This window comes from Papaver somniferum, chromosome 9 (assembly GCF_003573695.1).
Source record: "Papaver somniferum cultivar HN1 chromosome 9, ASM357369v1, whole genome shotgun sequence".
Taxonomy (NCBI): domain Eukaryota; kingdom Viridiplantae; phylum Streptophyta; class Magnoliopsida; order Ranunculales; family Papaveraceae; genus Papaver; species Papaver somniferum.
The window spans coordinates 166,038,152-166,053,464 of NC_039366.1; the positions used below are offsets into that span (position 1 = coordinate 166,038,152).

General features: G+C 36.9%; 1 protein-coding gene across 1 annotated transcript; it reads left to right on the forward strand.

Annotated features, from left to right (window-relative positions):
* Positions 1–10,402: 10,402 nt before the first annotated feature.
* LOC113308012 (beta-glucosidase BoGH3B) lies at positions 10,403–14,526 on the forward strand. The gene is made up of 10 exons (XM_026556486.1): positions 10,403–10,634; positions 11,026–11,279; positions 11,364–11,568; positions 12,126–12,216; positions 12,336–12,481; positions 12,685–12,928; positions 13,031–13,135; positions 13,418–13,600; positions 13,742–13,946; positions 14,045–14,526. The coding sequence occupies exons 2-10, from the start codon at positions 11,054–11,056 to the stop codon at positions 14,524–14,526; spliced, it is 1,887 nt and encodes a 628-aa protein (XP_026412271.1). The 5' UTR covers positions 10,403–10,634; positions 11,026–11,053.
* Positions 14,527–15,313: the final 787 nt, after the last annotated feature.

Here is a 15,313-nt window from a genome sequence, read left to right on the forward strand (position 1 = left end):
AAAATTCCAACAATTGGAGGTTTAAAAATGAAGAGTCCTGTTATCAGGATGGAAACAGATTTGAGGAGGGAAGGATTATTGGGAGGGAATCAAAATTAAAGAGGAGGGATTGACCGGCTAAAGAAGTGTTAAAATGTCCATATTGTCCTTGAACCTGAGGAGAGTTAAATTTACTAACCGAACAACCCATTAACAAAACTGATCTCTCCTTGAAATATACATAACTACTGTAATCACCACATACTACTCTCGGCATTCAGTTTCTACACTAGTAGAGATAATTAACTTTCCATAAGATTCTGGAATAACAACAATCTAAATTAACTGTATGCATTCCCTCTAGCAATTCAGAAGCTTTCTGAAATCCGCAATGAGTTTGATCAGAGCCATAAACAACTAACTCACAAATATTTCCTCTACCAATTTTGTTCAACATTTGATCCCTTGCTGCAGTGAGTGTACAGTTTCCCCACTAAATCCCCACCTCCTAAACTTCCTCCATAAATCCGATGAGAAGAGAAATGATTTAGGAAGTTTAAGCATTCATCGATTACTTATTACTTTAATCGACCAAAAACTATGTATTCTGCATTAATATTCAAATCTTTAAAGTAGTTGATCCAAATCATATCCTTTTCTCAAAACTAAACTAAATGCATAAGTGGTTATAACGCGTTTGGATGCACAATGAAAAGTTGTTTTTTGACTTCTGTAAGTCACAGAAATCAGTTTGGTAATAATATTTCTGAACGACTTCTAGAAACAGAAAAGTCAGGTTTTTGTGAAGCAAAATAATTTTACTTCTGACTTCTACTTCTGGAGAAGCAGATTTGTATCCAAACACGCTATAAGTGTTTTACGTGGTCAATTCCAATAGTTTTTATACAAATTTAGAATACATGATTAGAGCAGTCGAAAAAGGCGTCCCATAAAATGCACAATATATGATTCCTATGGAGACTAATGATGTACATGTACAATATCAGACCAGCTTGGAGACGAAGAACATTCTCTAACTGGGTGGACACGTTCCGCAGGTGTAAACTGTGAATCGAGTCAATCATTGTCTTGTTTTACCTTCCTTTTCTTTTGAATCCTCTTCTTTCAATCAATAATCGCTTTAGAAAAAAAAAGCTAGGGTTTTCTAAGCGAAGCAGATAAAAAACGACGTAGTCTAGGGAGGGAGAAGCGATTAAAAATGGACGATGGTTAAGTTAATAAGGGCAACGCTGGTATATTATAAAGTTTAATTTCTTTTTCCTAGATTTTTAATTGACCGCGCATTGACCTGCATTTAGCCGATTTTTTTCCTCCTCAAACCCGTTGTTTCCCTCCTAATAACATGACTCAAAATGAACTCCACATATGATTTTTTGACCTACTATAAGAGATGACGTAACCCCTTTAATTTTAGTGAAAACTACAGCCACACCCATTTTCCATATTTTGGACACTGTGAAATCCACGCTCAAAAAAATACAGGCGCACACCCATTTTCTACGATAAAATATCTCCCAAACCCATAGTTTCTGAAATTATGTTTCGGTCTTTTTTTTTTCTTCTTCTCTGATTCTGCTTTGGTCTCAGTTCTTCATTGGAGTTTCAATTCACATGCAAATCTCAACATCTTCGTATTTTAATAAACCTAGGGTTTTATAAGATTTTTTGTCTTTCCCAAACTTCATCCCTAATACTCCCGCAAAAAACCAGTGAGAAAGAGAGATCTAACAAAAGAAAGGGCTAACAGATTCCCGTCATGGCATAACATGGTAGTGCTGCTGGAGAAATAGGTGGATTTGGTAGGGGGTTTGGTGGATGTGGAGATAGGGGTAGAGGTGATAGGGGAACATGGAGAAATCGAGAAGCGGGATCTGCTGATGTTCAGTTTAAATGGAAGAGAAATCATGCAAGAACATGAGTTGTTGTTGTTGGTATCTAGGGTTTCATGGAGATGAAGATTTGGAGACGATTCATAGTTTAGATGAAATATTGGGATGAATTACATATGGGTATTGGTCAGAAATCGAATTCAAAGAGAAATAAGAATAATTGAAGCCAAAAAACACACACAGTTGTGGGTTTGAGATGTTCTTGAGGTGGACTTCTAAATAGAATAGATGAAGATGATACTGGTGCCGCTATTATGCTGGTACCATTCATTTCAGAGACAGAGATGATTGAAGTATTTCTGGTGATGAATGAGTCTGTCTAGATGAATGTATATGAGTTTCCAAGGAAATGCTTTGGTGATATTGCAGTTGTTGGTTGCAAAGGAATTACAGGTGCTGTTAAAATACAGACAAGGGGATGAACTGAACTTGCTGTTGTGTGAAGATTGGGTCTGTGATAGACTTGCAGGTGGTGTGACTGAGATGAAGTATGAGAAGCAGTTGCAGTGAAGTAGATGTATGTTTAGGTTGCAGTTGCAGGTGAGACAGCTGATGGGTATGCTTGAATGGTTCCCTTGATGTTATAAAGAGCAGTGAAATTGGTAACATATGTTGGTGATAATCTAAATGTGTCGAGAACAGAAATAAGCTACTGTGGTTTACTGCGCTGCAATTGAGGAGGTTGTGTGCTTGCGAATGGATTGGCTTTGTGCTGAGATTGTAAACTGAAGAATCTGGTGATTTGGATTACAGGGAACTGTAGGTGTTATGGTTGTGTTGATGCTATAGAGAACAACACAGAAAGAAAGTAGATGTTGTTCATGGTATTGAGATTGAGTTGTAGTTCAAGTTGTTGCAGTTGGCAATGGATGTGACTGCTACAGTCATGAAGATAAGAGAAGAAGAAGGTGCTGCTGCGAAGAACGGCTTAAGGAAATGGAGTTGTAGCTTTGTTTGAGTTGCAGGTGATGTTGTAAGTAGTATGTGAACTGAGATGCAGGTGCCGCTGTTGAGTTCGTGTATGAATGCAGTGGTAGTGCACATGATTCTGCAATGAAGCTGACATGGAACTGGTGATTGTGCTGAAGGGTAGTTCTGAGATGGAATCAGAGAGGTTGCAGAGATGGGTTTTAATTGATTTAGATGATGGTGGTTATGCACTGGTCTGGTGGTGGAATTAAGATCCATCTATTAATTGAGTAATAGATGGATCTTACAAGACTTAATCTAGCCTTTATATAGGCTTGAAGAATAACTAAACTAGGGAACAGAAAACTAAAAGGAAATCTAAAAGAATCCTAAAAATAAGAAAGACTGAAACTAGGAAACCATGGAAGCCAAACCTCTAAGCGGAATCTTCTGGAATTGTAGTATGCCTGCATCAGTCCCCCCTTCTAGAGTAAAACTCGTCCTCGAGTTGTCCAAACAAACCAGAAGTTCATTGTCACCATGAAACGTAAAAATCTCTTGAACATTAAATGTGTTGGAGATATTCCAATCATTTGGTAGATCAATAACATAAGCATTATCATTGATCTTCTTTAAAACCTTGAAAGGACCATATTTCTTCATCTTGGTTTTGTTATAAGTACCCACTGGAAATCTCTTTTTTCTTAGATGTATCATCACGAGCTCCCCTTCCTTGAAGGTTTTAAACCTCTTGTGTTTATCAGCATCCTCTTTATATTTAGAATTGGACTTCTCCAGTTTAGATTTTACTTCATTATGTAATTCAGTTGCTTTGTCTACAAAAGAGTCGGCTGCAGTGTTTTTACTTTGTGTGGTGGGTAAGGCTACCAAATCAAGAGTATGATTAGGTACTTTAGAGTACACAATCTCAAATGGAGTTTTCCCAGTAGAACGATTCACAGAAGTGTTGAAAGCGAATTCCATATGTGGCAATAACATATCCCACTGCTTACTATTATCCAGGCACTTAGCTCTAATCAAATTTCCAAGTGATCTATTAATAACCTCAGTATGTCCATCAGTTTGCGGATGTGAAGTTGTGATGAATTGTAGAACTGTGCCTAAGCGCATCCATAAACTTTTCCAGAAATAACTCAAAAATTTGGTATCTCTGTCAGAAGTTATAGACTTTGGAACCCCATGCAATCTTACTACTTCTTTAAAGAACAAAGAAGCAACATTAGAAGCGTCAGTTGATTTATTACAAGCCACGAAGTGAGCCATTTTAGAGTAACGATCAACTACGACCATAACAGAATCATTACCTCTAGCAGTACGAGGTAAACCAAGTATAAAATCCATACTTATATCAACCCAAGGTGCATCAGGAACTGGTAAAGGAGTATACAACCCGGTATTTTGAATTGTACCCTTTGCTCTCTGACAGACCATGCATTTTTGTACGAACTTTTGTACATCACGTTTCAAAGATGGCCAGAAATATCTTTCTTCAATCAGGGCAATGGTTTTATCTCTCCCAAAATGACCACCAAGACCACTGCCATGTAATTCTCGCGTAAGATGTAAACGTAAAGACCCTTGAGGAATACATAATCGATTCCCTTTAAAAAGAAAACCTTCTTGTATAAGAAAATCATCAACCCCATGAGTTTGAGAACTGCATTGATCCCATAGTTTGCCAAAATCTTCATCTTCTGGATAAATGTCTTTGATATAGTCAAATGCATAACTCTCATTACGAATTGTAGTTAATAGATGACTTCTTATACTTAAGGCATCAACAACTTGATTCAGTTTGCCACTTTTATGTCTCACGGAGAAAGTGTATTTGTTGAGTGTGGAAAGCCATCGATCATGCATTCTGTTAACTTTAGCAGAAGTATTCAAAAACTTCAAAGCATGGTTGTCAGTGTTGACAACAAATTCCCTATGTATAAGATAAGTATGCCACTGCTTAAGAGATTTAACAAGAGCCAATAACTCTAATTCATATGTAGACCATTTCTTTTGTGCATCTGAATTCTTCTCACTGTAATATGCAATTGGATGACCCTCCTGTGATAATACTGCACCAATACCAACAACAGATGCATCACAATCTATTTCAAAAGGCTTGTTGAAATTCGGAAGTGCAAGAATTGGTGCCGTACAAAGCTTTTCTTTAAGAAGAATAAATCTTTTATCCATTGCTTCCGTCCACTCAAACTTCTCCTTCTTGAGACAGTCAGTCAAAGGTGCAGAGATAGAGCTAAAGTTCTTCACAAATCTTCGATAGAAAGAAGCCAAACCATGAAAACTACGAACATCATGAATAGAAGTAGGAACTGGCCAATCTTCAATTGCTTGAACTTTAGAAGGATCGACATGAATACCATCAGTAGAAATCACATATCCCAAAAATGTTACTGAAGAAGCCATGAAGGTACACTTCTTCAAATTAACATATAAAGAGTTGTCAGCAAGAACTTGAAACACTAGTGAAAGATGTTGGAGGTGTTCTGGCTCACTGCGACTAAAAATTAGTATGTCATCAAAATAGACAATAACAAATTTACTGAGAAAGGGTTGGAGAACCTGATTCATAAGTCGCATAAAAGTACTAGGTGCATTAGATAACCCAAATGGCATGACCATCCATTCATATAAGCCTTCACGTGTCTTGAATGCTGTTTTCCACTCATCTCCACCTCGAATGCGTATTTGGTGGTAACCACTGCATAAATCCAACTTAGTAAAAATAATAGAGCCCGAAAGTAAATCAATCATATCATCAATACGCGGGATCGGAAATCTATAAGGAATGGTGATGCGATTTAATGCTCTGCAATCGATACACATCCTCCATCCATTGTCTTTTTTACTAACCAAGAAGGCAGGACTGGCACAAGGACTGTTGCTAGGTCGTATCAAACCCTTTGTAAGCAAATTATTTACCTGTCCCTATAATATCTCATGCTCAGCAGGACTCAAGCGATAACGTGCTTGGTTTGGTAAAGAGGCTCCAGGAATAAAACCGATGCAGTGTTGAATATTTCGTAAAGGAGGTAATGCAGTTGGTAGTTCATATGGAAATAAAACATTATATTGAAATAATAAGGGCTTCACCTTTGCAGGCAACTCAATCATAGGCTTAGAACCTTCATGGGAATGTAAAGAATGTTGTGGGTGCAAAGAACGAATAACAGTGGCTACGACAGCATCAGTCTGCGCACAAGAGTTTGAAGTGGAATTGGATGGACTAAGAACCTTGGTTTTCCCCTTATGAACAAAAGTGTAAGTATTCTAGAATCCATTGTGAACTGCTTGAAGATCGTATTGCCAAGGTCTGCCAAGAAGAAGATGGGTTGCCGTCATATTAATGACATCACATAGAACTGTGTCTTCATAACCCTCAAAAGATAATGACACATAACACTGAAGAGTAATCTTCTGTGTGCTAGAGGCATTAACCCATCCCACAGTGTAAGGTTCTGGATGAGAAGTTACTGGTAGTTCAAGCTTCTTAACTACGTGATCAGCAATATAATTATCCACACTGCCACTATCAATTATCATCTTGCAGATTTTACCCCCAATATAACATCTTGATTTAAAAATACTGTGTCTCTGAGACTTGCATTGTTGAGTAAGAAATAATGGACGAATCATCCCAACAAACTCGTCGTCATCACCAGGTGAGTCTTCATCTTCGAACTCATTAAGCGCACCAGTGACTTCATTAATGAACTGAGGTTCACCAATCAAAGCATTGAATTTCCGACAATCACTAGAAGTGTGCCCCGATTGCTGACATTTATTGCACTTATCTCCACGAAATTTTGTATAAGCATTATTAGATCGCTGTTGCGGTGGAAATTATTGTTGCATGTTGTGAAACCGATTCCCTGTAGTAGGAGGAGTTGGTTGCAGAGAGTGAGACTGCTGACCCGGCTGAAAATCAACTGGATTGGCTAAGATAGGTGTAGCCAGAGGTGGAGTATAAGGCACAATATGGCTAGGTTGTCGATGTGAATGGCTAACATCATCATAAGGAGGCCTGGGAATATTCAAAACAGTATCTGGAGAAAAGTTTTGAGATGAATTGGTACCCCTGTAAGTATTTTGATAACGCCCTTGTCTGGATGGATAAATCCTAGAAGAACGAATAGGACGATTTTCTATCTTAATAGCTTGCTGCACAGCTTCGACCATAGTAAAAACTGAATGAGTCATACCATTTTGTATTAATCTATTTAGTCCCTCAATGAATCTTGCAACTAACTGTTCTTCAGATTCTTTGAGTTGATTTCGTGCGACCAAATTATAAAAATCTGACACATATTCTTCAACAGTTCGTGCCCCCTGCTGAATGTTTTGTAATTTGATGAAAAGTTGCTGCATAAAGTCTCTAGGTAAGAACTTATCCCTGATCAAAGTTTTCATACGTTTCCAAGTACGTATTTTCGGTTTGTTAGCGTTTCTACGATCATCACAGATCTTATCCCACCAAGCTGCAGCTCCTCCTTTGAGTTTGTATGTCACAAGTTTAACCTTAGAATCTTCAGGGACTTCCATGAATTCGAAAAAAGCTTCTATCTCAAAGAACCAATCAGTTAGTTCTTCAATACAAAAATTTCCAGAGAAGTTGGGAATATCAGCTTTTAGTTTATATTCTGGTAAAGAACTGTAAGGGTTGTGACCAGTTTTTAAACATCGTTCTTCAATCCAATTCTTCTCTAGATCGTTCTCACGTTCATCTTCATCATCACTGTCAAGTGCAGGAGAAACTATCTTCTTCTTTGAATGACCTATGAAACCTTCATATGGTTTCTTAATGTTTAAAGTACGCAATACATCTTCAGGTACTTCATCATTCTGTAAAAACTGAAATATATCTTCTTTAGTTTTTCCTTCTAAATCTACAAGCTCAGGCATATCCAAATCTAGATTTATATGTTTTGCAACCTTCAAAAGTTGATTCTGCATGGTTTCAAGCTTGGTATCTCTTAACCCTAATTTGTCCTCCATGCACTTCTCAAGAGCTTCAGTAATGTTTTTTTCCAAAATCTCGGTATGAGATTTGATGAGAGCTTCGATTGCTGCTAGAGTAACTGGTTGAGCAGTCATATTTTTTTTTGTTTTTTGTTTTTTGTTTTTTTTTTGTTTTTTTTGTTTTTTTTGTTTTTTTTTGTATACGAAAAGGAACTAAAAAAAAAGGACTGCAAGGTGTTGCGGAAGCGATGTAAAGGATCAAGTTATAGGATAAAAACCTAAAACTAAGCGGTTGATACCAACTAATGTGGAACAAGGTCAAAGAAAGCAATACTAGATTGCTATAAGCAAGAAGAGGAGAGAATTCAAGCAAGAAGAGAAAGATAAGTTTTGTGTTTAATAATTTGATTGAGTAATAGATGGATCTTACAAGACTTAATCTAGCCTTTATATAGGCTTGAAGAATAACTAAACTAGGAAACAGAAAACTAAAAGGAAATCTAAAAGAATCCTAAAAATAAGAAAGACTGAAACTAGGAAACCATGGAAGCCAAACCTCTAAGCGGAATCTTCTGGAATTGTAGTATGCCCTGCATCAGCGTGGGAGTTAATGAAACATGAAGGAAGATGATGATGTGGTTATGACTGCATAACATGTCATTCAGTCGAGAAACTGTCTGCATAACATGTTATGCATTCGTGAAAAAGGTCATGCATCTACAAAATTTGTTGCATAACTTGTTATGCAGTCCAGAAAACCTGCATAACCTGTTATGCATCCGAAAATATGGCTACATAATGCATTATGCATCGAGAAAATAGATGCATAACCTGATATGCATCCGTAAATATGGATGCATACTGCATTATGCATCAATTTTTTAAATGTACGGCTAAAATCAACCAAAACAATGGTTACATAACTTGTTATAGATGCATAACTTTGTTATGCATATACATAACTTGTTATGCAGTCGAAAAATGGTTGCATAATTCGTTATGCGTCTGCAGAATGTGTTATGCATCGTTTTTGGTGACTGCATAATGGTTAAGTATTAAGTTTTCAAAAAATTTCCCTAAAATGAGGATCACCTCCGATTTTTTCGTTAAAAACAAAAATTTGATGTTCTTGTTTGTACTCGTTGCGTAGCTCTTTTAAAAAGATTTCCAACGATATAAAATTTGTAAAATTCTAAGGCGTGGATTTTTAGATATGTTATGTCCAAGTTGCGCTGCCAATTATACCCCTGAAAAAGATAGTATGCATAACGAGTTATGCCTGAAAAGATAGTATGCATAACCAGTTATGTATTGATTCATATAATAATTTCATATAATTATGGGTGTCACGGTATATAAAATTAATTGTGGGCCTGAAAACGAGAATATTATTTTTTTTGGGTCTCCCCCTAATTTCCATTTTAATATCAGAATCATGTTACAGGGCCTACGGCCCATGGATATACGATCCACCAGAGTTTACCTTTAAATTGTATCCATGTAACCCTATTACCCTGATCAATAGAAACTTTTCTCTGTTAAATTGTATCCATGTAACCCTATTACCTGATCAATAAAAATTTCTCTTTACCTCTTTATCTTCTCTATATTTCCACTGCAAAAAATCACTAACTGTTGCCGGTAGTTAAAATCTCGACAAATAAATTTCGAGTTCCGTCACTATCGGGGACTTCTTATGGTATAGGTTGATGGCTTTAATGTAGAGAGTTCAGCACCGGACCTTTGTTAGATTGCCGACACTGGTGACCATCCTTTATGGCACCAAACAAGATAACCATATATTTACAGTCAAGTCATTCTCAACAAAAATGAAATTTACTAACAACGGTTCTTCAAAATTTAAATTCGAAGTCACCATGAGTAGAAAGAAAAAAATAGTAAAGTGAGTATCTAGATATCTCGATAACAGCATAGAAGATTAACGTAGAAGATTTGGAAAATACTACTGTTGAGATCTCAAAAGTTGTCTCCAACGGTAAGTTTGGGTAAAGAAAGTAGTACAGTATTGTTTTTGTTTTTGGATATTACCGTTGTTAGATTAGATTCTTCCAATTGGACACATTTCCGAACAATACGTTCACATTCCTTAACAAATTAAAAAAAGATTAAAATGGCAAAATGCCTCCACCACGATCGATCGTTAACCTCTCTCGAAATCGTTTTCTCTACACGTGCAAGAGGGTGGATTTTCCTGGCAAAAGTTGAAGGTCCCGTGCATCGTGCAAAACATTACATGTGGTTGAAATTGTACTATAAAGAAGAAATCCTAACTCAAAATAAACAATCACATGAAGACGGCCTCAATACAAACAACGGAGTAAATGGAATGAACAATAACATAATAATGATGATTCAATGAATTCAAATAAAGAAGAAGATCTGGGCCACTTCAACCATCAAAGGAAAAGATTTGGGTCAACCACAGTTGATCAAAGTCAGAAAAATATATCAGCTAAATCTCAAAAAAGATTAAAAAGTCGGTCAAACCAGATCTTTTAGAAACTAGAATATGTGGATATAGAAAACGCAAACACATAATTACAAATATCGGACAAATAGGGTGTGTGTGTGAATGGCCCAATATGCTCTTTTCAAATTTTCTGTTTGTTTTCGTTTTGATTTTTTGTGGATTTTTTTTTTTACTTTTCGCCTGAAAAAGCTGAATCTTTTGCAACAAAATAATAACACCTCTGCCACTCTCTTTCTTCCGTGCTACTATTTCTCTCTCTATATATTTCAAACCAAAGTTTCTGAAGAAATAACAACCAGTAGTGGAAGAGGAGGAAAACTTCTGAATCTCTCTGATAGTATTCTCATCTCATTGTGAGTTGTTTCTTTCAATCTTTTAAGTGTTTCATACATCTCTAGATCCAAGCTCTTTTCTTTTCTTTTTTTAATTTATTTGATAAGTTTGAGCTTTAATGGAGCTGATTCTAGCTTTGATTTGAGTTCAGGGAGATGTTAACGATGTTCTGATTTTTGCTTCTTAGTTAGGAAGAAGATACTAGGAGAGTTTTCTTTAAACAATGCATAACTGATCTGTTTTTTTATGTGGTTTTTGAGTACTTAGACCTTAGTCTTTGATTAAGATGATAATAAAAACCTTTTTTTTCCTGAAGATTTAGCTAGCATTCTTACATTTTTCAGATTTAATGTTGATGTTTTTGTGGAAATTCCTAAATGATGATTGATTTTTGTTAATCTGGTCTCTCAGGATAAAGCACAGGCAGTTTGATTTAGTAATGATGGCAAAGAATAGTATCCCAGTATTGGGGCTTCTACTATTGTGTTGTTTCGCGTCCATTACAGAAGCAACATACAAATACAAATACCAAGATCCCAAAAAACCACTAGGTGCTAGAATCAGGGACTTGATGGGTAGAATGACTTTGGAGGAGAAGATTGGACAAATGACACAGATCGAAAGAGCTGTTGCAACTGCTGATGTCATGAAGAAGTATTTCATTGGTAATATTCTCAAACTAATTGACATTTTAATATATCATGGTTATGTTTGTATTGGAATGTAATAGTTATGTTTTGTGTTCTTAGGGAGTGTATTGAGCGGAGGAGGAAGTGTGCCAGCTCCTCAAGCCACTGCTGAAGCTTGGGTTAATATGGTAAATGAGATGCAGAAGGGTGCTCTCTCTACCCGTCTAGGGATTCCGATGATTTATGGAATTGATGCTGTTCACGGGCACAATAACGTTTACAAGGCAACTATCTTCCCCCACAATGTTGGGCTTGGAGTGACCAGGTAACGCGATCTTCACCATTTAGTTAATCTGGAAGTGCCTCTATATTAACAGTATAAAAATTGCTCTTAGTTAGTCTCGCTTATGGGTGATTGTGATAGAAAACAAGAATAAGAGAACCATCTGATGAATTTGTACTCTGTACAGAGTTAGCTCATTTATTAAGAAATAAATAATTAGGGATGGAATTTCGCTCCTTTTTACTGTGCTAATACTTTAGAAGATGTTAAAATGCTAAGTACTCAATGACAGTGGAGGCTATTTCCTCTGGTTTGACCCTAAGAATTATAGGATTGGAGCAACATAAGCATAGAAAAAAATTGGGGCTCAATCCTCTCTCTAAACCTTAAGTTTATAAACCCATCTTGGTTTCTTTGTTTCCTGTATATACCAGTAATTTGAAGTCATGGTATTCTAATTCTGTCCACTATAGTGAATGTCCTATAGTTCTTTGCCTTTTGTATATATCTTTCCTGTCTGCAGGTTAGGCAACATAAAAGCACCGGTAGATTGGTTTTGTGCTATTCTAAATTTGCCCATTATAATGAATGTCCTCCAGGGATCCAGCACTTATCAAGAAGATTGGAGCTGCAACTGCTCTGGAAGTTAGAGCTACTGGTATTCCATATGCGTTTGCTCCATGCATTGCGGTACGAAAACCAGAACAGAATTAGCTTCGCTCACTTGGAACAATTGTACTAACTTTCAGTTATCTTATTAAGTTTAGAGCATTCCTCTGTCCCCTGATCTTCCATTTTGAATCATGCAGGTTTGCAGAGACCCAAGATGGGGTCGGTGTTATGAGAGCTATAGTGAAGATCACAAAATCGTGCAGCTAATGACAGAGATCATACCTGGTTTACAAGGAGAACCTCCTAAAAATTATAGAAAAGGTGTTCCGTTTGTCGCTGGAAAGTAAGAGCCATAACCACTTTCGCTATATTAATGTAGTTCTTAATCACTGTGACCCTTATTTTCATGTTAGCAACGTACTGCTGTTACTATTCACTGTGACTCCTATTGTGGGCTTTGGGTCTTTGTTTACCGATATCTAATTGTTATACTCCCCCCTCAAAACTCTCATAATTTATGGACATTTGCTTATGTTATATATACAGGAAGAATGTGGCAGCTTGTGCTAAGCACTATGTGGGTGATGGTGGCACCACTAAGGGTATCAACGAAAATAACACCGTGATCAATGAAAATGGATTGTACAGTATTCACATGCCAGCATACTACAATTCAATCTACAAGGGTGTTTCAACTATCATGGTTTCGTACTCCAGTTGGAATGGGCAAAAGATGCATGCTAACAAGAAGCTTATCACTGATTTCCTCAAGAATACCCTACATTTCAGGGTAAGATAAGTTTTGACAATCATCGTATATTTTCTCCAGTTTATCTCCAACTGATTCAGCAGGAATGAAATCTAACATCACATTTGATCATGAATGTCTCAGGGTTTCGTCATTTCTGATTGGGAGGGTATTGACAGGATCACGTCTCCTCCTCATGCAAACTACACATATTCAATTCAAGCTGGAGTTAATGCTGGCATCGACATGGTCAGTCAGTCATAAGCAAGTATAGCATATACTTTTAATGACCCTGTATGTTTAGTTAGAACACGTAACTAGAGTCGCATCTCTACTTGTTTAACCGACAATAAGTTAAAAAAAGTTTTAGAAAACACAACACAGATTTTAGTATTCTTTTTCTTCTTTCAAGAATTCCCTCTTTCGCTATTCCAGTCAGCAGTTTATTTACTCCAAATTCTAATCTCCGGTTGTTTGAAAGTTCTTTACGAAGTTTATGTCTTCTTATACTCAATTTACGTTTCATTGAAGATCATGGTCCCCAACAACTTCAACGAATTCATTGATGGTCTGACCCAATTGGTGAAGAAGAACGTCATCCCACTAAGTCGAATTGACGATGCTGTGAAGAGAATCTTGAGGGTTAAGTTCACAATGGGACTCTTTGAGAACCCAATAGCTGATAATAGCCTTGCTAACCAGCTTGGAAGCCAGGTTAGTTAATCAATCTCTGTAGCACCACCTTGACTGAAAATTTAGTGCTTATGATAGGAGTTTACAAGCACTATTTCCATGTTTCTGATTTTCAAATTTAATCACATAAAGCCCTCTGAAACTGTGTCTTCTTCTTAACAGGAACACAGAGAATTAGCAAGAGAAGCTGTGAGAAAATCACTAGTGCTGTTGAAGAACGGCAAATCTGCAGCTTATCCATTGTTGCCTCTTCCCAAGAAGGCCCCAAAGATCCTTGTTGCTGGAAGTCATGCTGATAACCTTGGTAATCAATGTGGTGGTTGGACCATCCAGTGGCAAGGAGTTAGCGGGAATGAGCTCACAAGTGGTATGTTCAGTTTATGTGATATATATTTAACTTGTATAATCCACAGAGCTCATCGTTTTTTGAAAACTTACCAAGAAGAATACTCTACTCGTGAACAGGTACAACAATACTACAAGCAATCAAAAATACCGTTGACCCAACAACCCAAGTAGTTTTCAATGCAAACCCTGATGCACCATTTGTCAAGTCCAACCAATTCTCTTACGCCATTGTCGTTGTGGGTGAAGTTCCATACGCAGAGACCTTTGGTGACAGCTTGAACCTCACAATTTCTGAGCCTGGCCCAAGCACAATAAACAATGTGTGTGGAGCCATCAAGTGTGTTGTGGTTGTCGTCTCGGGTCGACCTGTCGTAATCCAACCTTACCTCGACAAAATTGAGGCACTAGTAGCAGCATGGTTACCAGGGAGTGAAGGTCAAGGTGTTGCTGATGCTCTATTTGGTGATTATGGGTTCACTGGCAAGCTAGCCCGCACCTGGTTCAAGACTGTTGATCAACTGCCAATGAATGTTGGTGACAAGCATTATGATCCCCTCTTCCCATTTGGATTTGGACTAGTTACAAAACCAAGTGCTTAGATTTAGACACTACATTCTAAAGAACTTGTAACAAATTCCCTTGCACTAAAATTTTCTATAATGTTTAATGTACTTAAATCCCACTAGTGAATTTTTTTTAAACCTATTTTGACCTACTTTATTACCTTACTATTCATTTTCCTACATTCTGAAGACTATGGTTCCAACCATATTTCTGAATGGTTTTACATTCAAATGAAACATCACATTGACATCCTTACGGCAATTATAGGCGATTTGAACTTCATAAATAATACTACCTCAGATGTTATCACGGAGATCACTTATTTTAAAGCGGAGGGAGTAAAGCAATTTGTATCTTCTCCCCATGCTTTAGTAAAAGGTCTGTTCCTTCCACATTTTAATAAAAGGAGAACATCAAACAAAGCTTCTTGCTTAATCTCTTAAACTTCGTTCTCGAGAAAAGGATTCCATGGCTAATTATGAGTAACCGGTTATGGTGCGAAACTGCGACGCGAAAGGACGAAGACATAGAACCGTTTTTTGGGCTCTACACTATTTGGAGGGGGACTACTATTTTTTTTTTTGGGTGGATATTTGAAGTAAATTTGAGTCACCCCTTATCCTAATTTTTTGTTAATACCAAAAAAACCCTTGATAATTAAATTAGTTAGTGTAATGATTAATTAGTGATTAGTGAGTTATTAATAGGGTCGTTTTGTTAGAATCAGAATTATTGAGAGAAGAAGAAGAAGAAGAAAATATGAAGAAAAGAGGGAAGAACCAAAAAAATCTTATTTTGAGTTTGGTAAATATGATAGGAGTG

Excerpts from the sequence above, each read along its gene's own strand:
- LOC113308012 (XM_026556486.1), top strand. The coding sequence starts at position 11,054 with ATGATGGCAAAGAATAGTATCCCAGTATTGGGGCTTCTACTATTGTGT. Across the intron at positions 12,929-13,030 it reads AGAATACCCTACATTTCAGG|GGTTTCGTCATTTCTGATTG; the intron begins GTAAGATAAGTT and ends TGAATGTCTCAG. Across the intron at positions 13,136-13,417 it reads TTAATGCTGGCATCGACATG|ATCATGGTCCCCAACAACTT; the intron begins GTCAGTCAGTCA and ends GTTTCATTGAAG.